General features: G+C 37.2%; 1 protein-coding gene across 4 annotated transcripts in view; it reads right to left on the reverse strand.

The window, feature by feature from the left end:
• LOC136037948 (Golgi phosphoprotein 3 homolog sauron-like) overlaps window positions 1-13,836 on the reverse strand; it is a 49,047-nt gene that overhangs the window by 8,644 nt on the left and 26,567 nt on the right. For all 4 annotated transcript variants that reach the window (XR_010620088.1, XM_065720829.1, XM_065720830.1 and 1 more), the window contains exon 4: window positions 6,813-6,988. Coding sequence is in view for 3 of the 4 variants with exons in the window: in XM_065720829.1 (XP_065576901.1) it covers window positions 6,813-6,988 (176 nt within the window). In the remaining variant the exon portion in view is untranslated. The remainder of the gene's footprint in view (window positions 1-6,812; window positions 6,989-13,836) is intronic.

Raw genomic sequence — 13,836 nt, forward strand, 5'->3', positions numbered from 1 at the left:
AGGTCACTTCCAACCGGCTTTTATAGGGTCAGAGTCGAAGATCATCTTTAAGGGGTAGATGCGGGGGCATTCGAAGTAGATGTCCAAACCACCATAAAATACGCTCAGCTGCTTGGGTAGAAAACTGGGACTGCTTGGACTCTCGTTACTCACAAAGTTAAACCGTCACCGTAGACCTTCTATCCTTCTGAAGCTCTTTGCCTGGAATCCGACGGCCTTTACGGTTGCGGCGGATGTTTGCCATGTCTCAGCTCCGTAAAGCATCACAGAACCGACGAGGGCGTTAAAAATTCGCAGTTTAGTTGAATGATTCATATAGTCTAATTTAATAATCAGACGGATATTTCGGAAGATAATATTCCACCTCGCAGACCTACTCGACATTTTAACATAATTTATCTGGATTTTTTTGTGATGTTTTTGTCACCATACTGAATTTTCTTTATGACTGTTACTAAATAGCAGTTACAGTCAGATATGAATTTTTTTTCCTTTTCTACTTTTTTTGCTTACCATTTTTTCATTTCTTTTCTGATATTTTCTTGTATATGCTTCCTGTTTAGTCCCCATTAATAAAAACTTTCTGCGTGAAGCCCAGAGTCGAGCTGTTATAGGTATATATATATTTTCTACTGCCTTGACTGAAACGTTTCACTGTTATTAGCTATTTTAATTATAAATGGAAAAGCTCGATCTAAAAAAATTATTTTTATACGAAAAGCAAAAAGAACAAACCCAAAATTAAAAAAGACTTTGTAGCCTGTGAACTAAGGACATGTTTATAGATTTTTCGTAATAGGCGATCAAGACTATGAAAAAAAAAATCACAGTCGATAATGCTGGACTTTCACAACAGAGCTACATTTGGCATGGTTCCTATTTTTGAAAAATTTTGATTTAAATAAAAAAGGGCTTGGACCATAAAACGGAAAAAAATACGCGTCACATATTCTATACAGTACTCAAACAATAATCCTGTTTTGTTTAGTTACCATAGGCATAAAGGATCAGCACAAAATGGATTGTCATGACAAAACATAGGCATAAAGGATCAGCACAAAATGGATTGTCATGACAAAACATAGGCATAAAGGATCAGCACAAAATGGATTGTCATGACAAAACATAGGCATAAAGGATCAGCACAAAATGGATTGTCATGACAAAACATAGGCATAAAGGATCAGCACAAAATGGATTGTCATGACAAAACATAGGCATAAAGGATCAGCACAAAATGGATTGTCATGACAAAACATAGGCATAAAGGATCAGCACAAAATGGATTGTCATGACAAAACATAGGCATAAAGGATCAGCACAAAATGGATTGTCATGACAAAACATAGGCATAAAGGATCAGCACAAAATGGATTCTACCCCACAGAACACATGAGCCCAGCTAGATTGCTTAGCGAGCTGCAAAAAAAGAAGCAAAACAATAATTTCCATCTCAAGATAAAATGAATGCATTAGAGAACTATACCACTTTGATATGATTTTTCTTTTATACGGGTATTCTATTAACGCCAAAATATTTTAAAAAACTGTTTTTTAGCTTGTATCGATTATGCACACAGAAAAATTGTACAGATGGCGTTATTTTCAGAAACTGTTTTTTAGTTTGTATTGGTTATGCACGCAAAAACATTGTACAGTTGGCTTACTTACACTAGGAGACACTCCGCACCAAGTACTTGTGAAGAGGGGAGGAACAAGATGACAAAAAATCCTTACTAACAAGGCTCTTAAGCTCGTCCACGGTAATTAATTTAATAATACCACTTTAAGCCAGAACAAGTCAGAAAACTGATTAAAATGACAGTTTTCTTAAACAATAGTTTTCGTTGAGGATGAGTGGCGCCAATTCACGAAAATGAGGGGAGGGGGTCGAATAATTCAAAATCTAAGAAGTGCAATTCGTTTTCTTCGATTTATTCCGATGTAAGTACCAAAAATATATTCTTTTGAAATCCATGGAGAGTGGGAGAGGAGAAAAAATCTAGGGGTCAATGCCTCTCCTCTTTGGTGCAACTTATTAGCACAAGTAGAAATTTTCAAACAGCTAAAATAAAAAAAAAACAAACTAGAAATAATGGTGGCAAAAAAACACATTTTCACCCCTAGAAAAATAGCCCTCTCCCCTCTTAAAACCCAGACCAGTATACTCCTATATTTAAGTATATAAAAATGGTATAGCCGCCCCAACAATCTTCCTTCCTCCAAGGGTCTGTGTCCAAGGATAACAGCTTTTCTACATCCGTCTTCTTGTCGGGTCATCTGACCAGTTCCGACTGAAGTGTTGTGGATTTCACGTAACTATTTCTCAATTTTCATATTCATAAAAAAAAAACCTAGTGACTTAGCTGTTAATTAAAAAAAAAGTAATGCAACACATGGCAGATCCGGATGTAAAGGGTCGTTAACCGATTTTACTTAATTCAGTCAGAAAGGTAACGTTTAACATTTGAAATATTGAGATGATTAGCTCTGCCAAAATAAGCAAAAAAAAAAAAGGTGACAATAAGCAACAAAAAGTAAGCACACTTTAGTTTTCATAAAACTTACATTATTAGTGAGTGTGAATTTTAAATTTTCCATTAAACGGAGCAAAACTTTCTTCTTAAAGCTCAGGAAAGGACAACCCAAAAAACTTTCAACTATACCTGTTTAGAAAATGCTAAATATAAGCCCTCAAAATGTCATTTGAACAATTTTGCAGGTTTAGGAGCTCCCTATGGTGCTTCCCCTTTGATTGAAAACCTTGCCGAAGCAGGAGGCATATTATTTTATGATGTATGTATATCAAATAAACAGCGGATTGCTTAAAAATTGGCAAACGATTTTTACGATATTTTAAACTAACTTACCCGTAATGCGTTGCTGTGTTATCAAAAGAAAGGAGATCCAATAAATATTCCTCCAGAATAGCCCCCCCCCCCGCGGTAAATTCCCTCTCCTCACGGAAAATTCCTCCTCACGCATTAATAACGGTCCTATTTTTAAATATAAAAGTATATGATAAATCACACCCCCGCGGAAATTTTTTCCCCAAAGAGTTCTCTCCTTGATAGTCCCCCCGTGAAAAATTACTACTCCGACGATTTCTCTTCACCGTAGAATTAGGTACACAAATAAAAAAAAAGCTGTCCCTTACCCTACATTTTTATAAATTGCCTAATTAATTTATTTCGACTACATATGCCAAGAGTAAGAAAAGAATATGCACATCAAATTCCTTTTAACACGGAAATCCCACCCCTTTCCATCACAGACTTCACCACCAACAATTTGGGCAGATCGAATGAACAGTATAGTAATGCATACAGGCCATACCCTCGATTCTACATATAGAAACTAGCCTCTCGGTAACTTTTCGAACCCTTGACGCATTCAATATTTTAAGATATCGGATCCCTCTGAACAAAATCACGTTTCTTTTAGTGGCATCAAGGCAAACTTATTAATAAAGTAGCGTTTATCAATCAAAATCACATAACCAATTAAAAAAAAAAATTATTAAAAATAAGGCATGCAATTCTTTTCATTTCTTATTTATTTCTTTGGCACTGGATCAAAGATAAAAGAAAGACTTTTGCCCTACCTATTTTTTAAAATAAAAACAAAAGCAAGTTGTTTTTTAGCTAAAAGTAAGAAGCAACGTAAATGTTAATACAAATAAAAATGACTCCGTATATGAGGTGGGATGCCCCCTCCTCAACCGCCTCACTTGTAACACCAAAGTCTTCTTATGTTTTAAAAAAGCTTCTAATTTCCATTCAACGGCCCTTGTGTTTTAACAATTGATCTAGAAGATTTGGGACAACAGGTTGCAGGCCCCATGAACCACCATTTTCCTGCTGTTAAATTGTATAAATAATTGTAAATTAATTTCTGGAGTCCGCTTTTCAGTTTTTCTGCTTAAGAATAAAAATGTTGGATTATAATTAAAACTATAATACCAGCGTACAAAATCACCCACCGAAGTTAAAGCTAAATGAAGCTTCAAAACAATACTAGAAACATATTTCTGTAATAAGAAGGGGGGTATCCCCCCAGAGTATCCTTATTTAGGCTCAGTCTAAAGAAAGGGAGATGAGACATAACTCCTACATCCTCCATTTCCTTTCCAATATTTATCGGAAGGCTCATGGAGAGTTATAAATGTGGGCATTGAAATACACTCTTTTACGTATACCTTCGTGATAGCCGAAGCACAATATTACACCACAATTTCATTAAAAAAACAACAAGTGAATCTACTTACTTAAACAAAACATGAAGATAAATCTCCCTACTAACCATTTATCTTCTACTAATTGACTACTTGACTTTTCAGGAACAAATACAACAATGTGAAGCATTATACAGAAATGGTACTGTTTAAGACTACTTTTATATCTAGATTACGTTGATACTATGCGATTTTATCTTCCAGATTGTTTCCTTACAAACTTTGCGGATGACACTGCTATAACTGTTTCTAGTCGGACGGAGGATTTACATATAAAGCTAAGATGATTTTGAATTAATTTCATATATTTACAAGTTTGAGTCTTTCAACAGTAAATATGGAGAAAACAAATTTTTTCGTATATAAATTTTTTTTTTTTTTTTTATTTTATTTTTTATTTTTTCGTATATAATTTTTCGTATATAGTCCATCAGATACTACTACTAACAACTCACCGCAGCACCAAGCCGCCTAAGGCCAATACAGCTACGTACACTCCTCCTCCATCCCAGTCTATTCAAAGTCTCCCTCAAACCCTCCCAAGAAGCTCCCGTTTCCTTTAATTCTTTCTTTATGACATCTTCCCACCCTAACCGCGGACAACATGCCTTCCTTTTAGATCTAGACGGTTGGCCAAAAAGTGCAATCTTCGACAATCTGTCATACTTCATCGCAGAACGTGCCCTAGCCATATCAGCCTTTTTCTCATTATAGCCCTAAAAATCGGGATTGAACAACAAATTTCGTACGGTCTACTGTTTGAAATACGGTCAGTAAGCCGCGTACCCAGAACAATCCATAGGCAATTTCTCTGGACAAAATCTAGCAAATCTTCATCTGCTTTTCGGAGCACCCATGCTTCAGAGCCATATTTGACCACTCATTACAGTAGCTTCCAATATCCTAGTCTTGGTTTTCAGACTTATCTCCGTATTCTCCGAACTTTTTTAAAATGTGAAAAAACACCCTGAGCCTTGGCTATTCTACCTTTAACATCTTCACTGCTCCCACCGGCTTTACTAATAATACTACCAAGGTAAGTGAAGCTGTCAACCTGATCAATCTTTTCGCTACCCAATGTCGCATTTTCATCTTCTAGCCTTAGTGACTTAGCCTTCTTAACGTTAATGTTCAAACCTATTCTAGCACCCTAAACTTGCAAACCTCTAAAAGTTCATTCATTTTGCTCAAACTTTCATCTAGGATGGTCAAATCCTCAGAATAATTAAACTCCCACTTTTTGAAGGGGAAACTAGCTTAGAATGGACAAACATAACGAGCAGTGCCCCACAAGGGACCAAATTTGACGGCTTTATCTTCATATGCCTTGCTAAAGTCAAATGGAATCATGTCAAATGGAACCATGTCAAATGGAATATCACCAGATTTTGCTCCCTAAAGCTTGACCTCGAGTTCCCCGGTGTTATTTCTAGCTGTTTCGTCGTCCAAAATCCTTGGAGGTGTGCTTTCGTTTGATTGTATATTTACCGAGCATGTTGATAAGCTAGTAAAAGCCGATGACACATCATTCTAAACTATTACTGCAATGGGCTGATTGGGTGTGGTAGTGACTATGTCAAAACTGTTTGTCTAGCTTTTGTAAGACAAAAACTCGATCACGCTACGCCTGTTAAGAGTCCCTTTCTCCAGAAAACCATCTACTGCGAATTCGAAATCGAAGGTATTTCAAAAAGAGCAGTAGCAATGATAACTGGAAGTGGAATAGAAGATTAAAAAAACTGAGGCTTGAGTAGTTACGAGATAAGTTTGACCATTTAATAATGTCTTTTGAAAAACGTAGCTTGGCTTACCTCAGTACCGTCATATCTCACCAAGAGATACTGCAGTGAATGCCCAAACAAGGTCAAAGCTGAAATTAGACCCCTGGCATTCAAGACAAAACGACATAGAAAAAACATTCGTCCCTTATTTTGAAGAAGTATCATTCGTGGGATTTAATGCATGTATTATGTATTTTTTTATTTTTTGTAAGGACTACGTATTAGCCTTGTGCTAAAGTGCATGTCTAAATCACAGCTTAAATACCAATACAGCTATGAAAACTCGATTTATTTTTACGATCGATTAAACAGTGCGCGGTAGCGATACTACCGACTGGAGACAGGAAACTGGCAGTCTGAATCTAAAAGTCTATGCATTGCTATGCGTAAAATTACGTTCAAAGCCAAATTGCGTTCGCTCTGTACCAAAAGCTTCTCATGGGTAAGATATGAGTTTTCATAACTGCATTGGTATCTAAGTTGTGGTTTAAATAGACCTAAATCTAAGTAGGTCAAAGTAAGTATTTTAAAGCTTACAAGCATGTGTCAATGAACCCGTTTAAACCTACTGATGATAAAAAAAAAAAAAAATACACAAGATAAAAGAGAGGCAGTGGGAGAACAGGAAAGCCAAGCACATTGATGAAGGGAGAGAGGGAGAGAGAGAGAGAGAGAGAGAGAGAGAGAGAGAGAGAGAGAGAGAGAGAGAGAGAGAGAGAGAGAGAGAGAGAGAGAGAGAGAGAGAGAGAGAGAAGGAGAGCGAGAGAGAAAGTAGGATATATAAAATGAATCTTAACCTTTTTGACCAACCGAGTCTTGGTTATACTATCTGTCAACGGATGCGTCGTCATATCAAAAAGAAGAAAATTCTGCTTCTCAGTTGTCAATACTCCTTTTTCCACAAGGTTTTTTGCCAATCTTTCCCGCACATTTTTAAGCTGGTACCGAAGTTTCAATGGGTTCCATGTTTCCCCTGAAAAAAAAAATAGCAGACAACCATTATTTTTCAAATTTTTGTTACTTCAATGATAAAATGTATTTTCCAACCACTTTGGTACACTTAATATCCCTCTAAAGCGTCCCTACTAAGGAGATTATTACAAGCTAAATACCCATAGAAATTGCGTATTTATACTGCCAGTCATGACCCTTTTAGACCACCAACAACTTTTGTGGTTACTTCGAACTCTTGCAGAACGGTTTTCGAAAGGGAGTCTATTTTCAGTTCATTCTGGAGTAACAACACTAAGGGATACCCGAGACCTAAAATTTAGTAACCTAAAAAGGCAACTTTTTACGTTTAGGCAACATTGACAATGTGCTGATGAGAATTTCCCCATCGGGTGATTCTGTTCATTCTATATCTCATGATGGAGGTGAGTGGAGTTCGTCCGAAATGATGTATACTTAGTCTGCTGACTACGTGCCTTTGGATATGGGGTTTACCCCAACTAAACACTCCGATCAGGGTGGCTGCAACCTTTTGCAGTGGGTGGAGCCCACCCCAGGAATTTCAGTATTTAGCTTAATCCAGCTGTAATCAGATTCCAGGCCTAGGGTCGGTTGGGCTAGGAACCCCCCACCTGAAAATAAACACTACAAATAGTGAAAAACCAGCCTCGCATCCAGACTTCCTTTTAAGATCTCGACCATAGCACGTCAATAGACATTCCGGTGACGACGTCAGAAAGACTGACAAATTAAATCTTCCAGACCAAAGGGAACTTCGAAGTGTCACCTTGAATGTTTTGACTCTTAATACACCTGCATGAAAGAAGTTACCTTATGAAGAGCTTTCCAAGAATAAAGTGGCAGATATCAGTCTCACAGAAACCCTTCTTACCGAAAGCGAAGAAGAACAAAGGCAATAATCACTCGTTGCTCTGGTTTGGAGGGAAGTTTCTTAGTTTCTCTGGTCTGGTCCCCCCCCCCGAAATTTTGTGAAATGTTTAATTTCCCCATGGTTTCTTGGGATTTCTGGCAACAGTAGGACATTTATTAAGAATCTAGATACATGTGTGAAGCCTTTTTTTGGGGATTTTACAGCATGCAATTATCCAGTCAAGTCACTGCCCAATTATTAACCCATTTTCTGTCTAAATTTTTACCCTCTTTGAAGTAATTAGCAATTGTAATATTATTTTTTTTGTAAAGAGAGTTTGCTTTCAACAGCAAAATACAATCATCCTTGATATTAGAGCGTTTATCCCCCCTTTTCAGGATAAAGTACAACTTTTAATGGATCAATTTTGGAAACTATCGTTTTTCATTAAAATCTACGTTTTTGCAATAGAAGAACTACCCCCCACAGCACCCATATTGCACTGCTAACCCTAAAATTTCCCTTTCAGTGGGATATAATAGATTAATCACTGGTTCTAAATCGCTATGAACATAACCTGAGCCTAAAACATACTTTTGAGGCTTCAGTCTTCTTCCCCCCATCCGCTACAATACTACAGATTAAAGTTAATCTGTATTTTCCGATATACGTGCTTTTTGCATTACTAAATAAAAAAAAGTGCTACTTTATATCTGCTGTTTCGAAGATTTTGCCCCCCCCCCCGAAAAAAATCCTGCGTACGTGCCTGCCTTACATCATTTCTCTTTATTCTTTCTTGAGAGGACTCCTTTTTTCTGACAATAAAAAGAAAAAAAGGCACCTAAATAGCTTTTGTAAGGACTTGCCATTAGAAAACCCTTGTCTCAAACCCTGTGTGAAGTTGTGAGTGGGATGACGGAAAGAAATGATGCCATATAGTCATCTTCTGAATGTCAAGCTAACCTTAATGGTGTAAAGAAAAAATTGAAAAAAAAATCCAATAAAAGAGTCAAATGTATATTTGGCCAGGTTAGTATAAGATAGACCCGAACTATTTTTGGCGTATTAAAAATAATATTGAAAGAAAAAATACCATCGTTTTTTTCTTTAACTTCCAATCTATATATATAAAAATAAGTTGTCTGTGTGTGTGTGGGTCTGTCGGGTGACGTCATGTTTGTGTGTCGACTGACGTCATGTTTTCGACTGACGAAATTACAGACCGGGGCATCGGGACACAAATGACGACCGGGACACCGGCACATAGGGAATATAAATGACGACCGGGACACTCAAAGAGAAAGCGACCGGGACACAAGGAATGTTCGATTAGCAATCATCATCAACAAAGCACCGGGACACAAATGACGACCGGGACACAGGGAGTATAAATGACGACCAAGACATAAGTAAAAAAAAAACTAAAAAAAATAAAAAAAGGAAAAAAAAATGAAAAATAAAGGAGAAAAACAAACTAAAAAAAATAAAAATAAAAAAAACTAAAAAAAAAGAAAAAACTAAAAAAACTAAAAAAAAAAAAGTAAAAACCAAAAAAAAAACTAAAAAGAAAAAAGGGGAAAAATACAAAAATTTATTTCATCATATACCATTTCAAAAACGAATGTATATACAGACCTGGACACCGGGATACAAATGACGACCGGGTCACAGGGAATATAAATGACGACCGGGACACAGGGACATAACTACAACGGGGACGTCGGGGGGCACAGGGGGATATATAAATGATGACGGGGACACAGGGAATGTTCGATTAGCCATCACCATCAACAAAGCTCAAGGGCAATCATTAGAATCATGAGGTATAACTAAAAAAACTAAAAAAAAGGTAAAAAACTAAAACCTAAAAAAAAGACCAATTCAAAAACGAATGTATATACAGACCGGGACACCGGGACACAAGGAATATAAATGACGCCCGGGACCCTCAAAGAGAAATCACAGACTGGGACACAAATGACGACCGGGGCACATGGAATATAAATGACGACCGGGACACAGGGACACAACTACAACGGGGACGCCGGGGGACACAGGGGGATATATAAATGACGACGGCGACACAGGGAATCGTCGATTAGCAATCACCATCAACAAAGCTCAAGGGCAATCATTAGAATCATGAGGTATAGATCTGAATACGGATTGTTTTCCCATGGACCATTATATGTTGCATGTTCAAGAGTCGGTAAACCTGACAATCTATTTATATGCACAGACAATGGGACAGCAAAGAATGTTGTATATTCGCAAGTTTTACGTAGTTAAAAACATATATATATATATATATGTTATATATATATATATATATATATATATATATATATATATATATATATATATATATATATATATATATATATATATATATATATATATATCTATATTCACAGGTGGGACATAGGGACACAACTACAATGGCGCGTAAATAATATGGCGCGTAACGACTTACGCGCGCGGGGGGGCTTGGGGGGGGCGCGAAGCGCCCCCACCAACTAGGTGTTGGGGTGGCGCGAAGCGCCACCCCAACAGCTAGTGGGTGATATTTTTTTATATAATTATGTATATGACAAAGTATTTAGATTGAAAGACAAAACCATGAGTCAAGCAGGCTATCATGCAAGTATTATTATCTAAAATAAACAGTCTCATTACATAGATAATGAGATTGCCGGTTGACATAGGAGATAAAATGCTTCAAAATGCAGTCAATACTGATTAGAAGATTGATAAAACCACACTCTTATTCGTTGCTCTATGATGGGATTTATGCAATATTTCAATAAACTTGCCAATTGAGATAATATAGGGAAAGTAAAACATTGTTGTGAAAAAAAAAATTCTATTACCCTGTAATATTTCAATAAACTTGCCAATCGAGATAATGTAGGGAAAGTGAACTATTTATGTGAAAAAAAAATCCCATTACCTGAGACTATTCTTTTATAGGTATGAACAAGAGGGAAATATTCCACATGATAGCCTCTACATAAATTTGTTGAGGAGTGCTCAACAAATTATAATCCGAAAGAAACGACCCAGTCATGTAATTCTGGGCACACTACAACTTTTTTCAGGCTACGAGTGTAACCAGGGTTGGAGCCCTAGCTGCAATCTAGTAGTTGTTGCCACAAACGGTTCACCTATTGTGTCAGATATCCAGCCAAAATCGTGTCATTTCGCTTGCTGACCTGTCATTGCGTGCCTGATTTTCAAGTGTAATTAACTGTGCGGAGGCTATGCAAAGCACTCTAAGTGCTTTAGGCTCGACCATCAATACCGAAACTCGACTACTCTAAGCGCTTGCTACGGAGCTGGCGGTCTGATTTGACTCCATTGTGTTTTTCACAAATTCTGTATAAATGTAGTTTAAGTACATAGTTATATTTGAATAATGTTGGAAATATTTTCAGAAGGTTGATGGATATTCAATACTGTGCCTCGTACGAACATCGACTCTGACAATAGAAATCCCTAAGGGATTCTGAGTTTCGTTAATATGTTTGACAACTCAGAAAATTATCTCTTTGTCAAGGAGGCACACTCGTGCCTCTATAAAGAGGCGACACACGACAATGTTAAGCGATCTTCGGTTCCAGTGGTCGCAGACGGATGGGGAGGGATGCATTTCGTAGCCCGAACTCCAACTAAGAAACCTGCAAAATTTCATCCCCCTCCAACTTTTTCTTCATGGGGAAAATCTGGCCGAAAGTTTCGACCTGTCAACCCAAGCCCCCCTTTAACGTTGTCCGATCGGGCTGAAATTCACAAGTTAAGGTCCCCTAGGGCCCAGGAGCTTATCCGCGAAATTTCAGCTTGATCCGATAACTCCTTCCCTGTTTTCCAGAAACCACGCATAGCCACTTAAAATTCATTTACTTTTTTTTCCTAGACGCCTACAGGTCACATCCGACATCGGATCTGGGTGTACGAAGACTCATTCGATGCGGAATTCTCCGAGTAAGTGCCCATGAAAGTTTCGTAGGAAAATCTTAACCCCCCGAAAGTATCGACCCTCCAACCCCCCCCCCACCCCTTTTAACGTTGTCCGATCGGGCTGAAATTCACAAGTTAAGGTCCCCTACGGCCCAGGAGCTTATCCGCGAAATTTCAGCTTGATCCGATAACTCCTTCCCTGTTTTCCAGAAACCACCCATTAGCTATTTAATTAACGGATTTCTCGCCATAAGAGCCCATGTTAATTTGAAATTTTTAAAAGCTATTGAGAAGTTATATTTACACACATGCAAGTTATTAGCTCAGTTGGTAGAGCGTGAGACTTTTAATCCTCGGGTCAAGGGTTCAAGTCCCTAACGGGCGGTTTTTTTTTTCACAACATCAAAAAAATTTTGATAACACCTGGACAGCTTATCATTTGAGAGACGAGGAGTACAGGAATTATTAAATTACATCCACCATGGATTGTAGAAAAACGTACAGAAATAATATGAAAAAAACTTCGTTTTCTTAAAGAGTTAAAGAGGCTGCGTCCCAAAGTCGAACCTTAAAACGTACAGGAATTAGAAGAGGCAGTTGGGGGGCTGCCGCCCCCCAAACCCCCAGCTTTTAAAGACTCTTTTGTACAGGTTTTTTGTTTTTTTGCTAACCCCCAGCTCTTGGCTTCGGAAAGGCCCTCTTTTAATTAACAAAAAATTGAAATGAATGAATAATGGAATAACTTCGAAAAATGTTAAACACAAGAGGACAGGAGAACCATTGTGCCGAAACTAGTAATTAGTAACAATGAAGTCCCCCCCCCCCAAAAAAAAAACCTGTACAAAAGAGTCTTTAAAAGCTGGGAGTTTGGGGGGCGGCAGCCCCCCAACTGCCTCTTCTAATTCCTGTACGTTTTAAGGTTCGACTTTGGGACGCAGCCTCTTTAACTCTTTAAGAAAACGAAGTTTTTTTCATATTATACTCACTAGAATGGGGTAATGCACAAAAATAAATCATTATAGTTCATAAAACTCAGATAGTTCATAAAATCTCGGTTCATTCTAGATTTTGGATATTTCTAGATTCTAGATTTCTTTTTATCAAGGAATCTATGGGGTCATTTCAGGGTCATAGATCAATCCGGGTTAAAACACAAATTCCGTTTGAAATATAGGGAAAATCGGAGGATGTCAGGTTAAGGTAAAATGACAAATCATAGGATATTTTATACCGAAAATTTGTAAATTTTCGTAGATAGGGGAAAAATTTAAGAGTTAGGAAGCAAGGACTACTTCACTGCCCTATTTTAACAAAAACTCACGTTGACCTTATTTTTGCATCATCGTTTATGTTAGAAGAAGATCCTTTTCTGTCAGGTTATTTATCTATATTAAAAAAAGTAATAAAACGAATAAAAGGTAGTTTTTACTATCGACAACTTGGAGCATACAATTCCAACTTTCTACAAAAAATTAAGAAAAAAAAAACGAAGTTGTTAGGTAGCATGCCAAAATGACAGACTGATTTATAAGGCAACTCGTTGGCATCACCAGAAGTACTATTGATAAACGTTAATATAAATTTAGAAGTGCGGGAACGTACTTGAGTATAATGGAAATTAAAATTAAATAAACCATCATATAAACTTCTTAAATCCAGTTTTGTTTTCTTATTGGACGAAGAATCTTAATAAATGATGCGAATATCTGAAGATATTGGGTCTACAGATTTGTCTACTGAGGGATAATACAAAAGTTTTACCTTTTTTATATTATATATATATATATATATATATATACATATATATATACATGTAGATATGCATGTACACCTTTATGAATCGTAGTCAAACAAGTATTTTCAATATGTATGATTGAAGAAAGGGAGTAAGCTAGTGCTTCAGCTCCCTTCCCCAACCCATGACCACATTTTGACTAAAAGGAAGACATGTTGCAGTCTGTTTGAGCTAGAACATGGCTAGATTTTCAACACGCATGATCTGGGATAAAGCGGAAACATGGCCCTCAAAACACCATCCTCAA

The sequence above is a fragment of the Artemia franciscana genome, chromosome 17 (genome assembly GCF_032884065.1).
Source record: "Artemia franciscana chromosome 17, ASM3288406v1, whole genome shotgun sequence".
NCBI lineage: Eukaryota > Metazoa > Arthropoda > Branchiopoda > Anostraca > Artemiidae > Artemia > Artemia franciscana.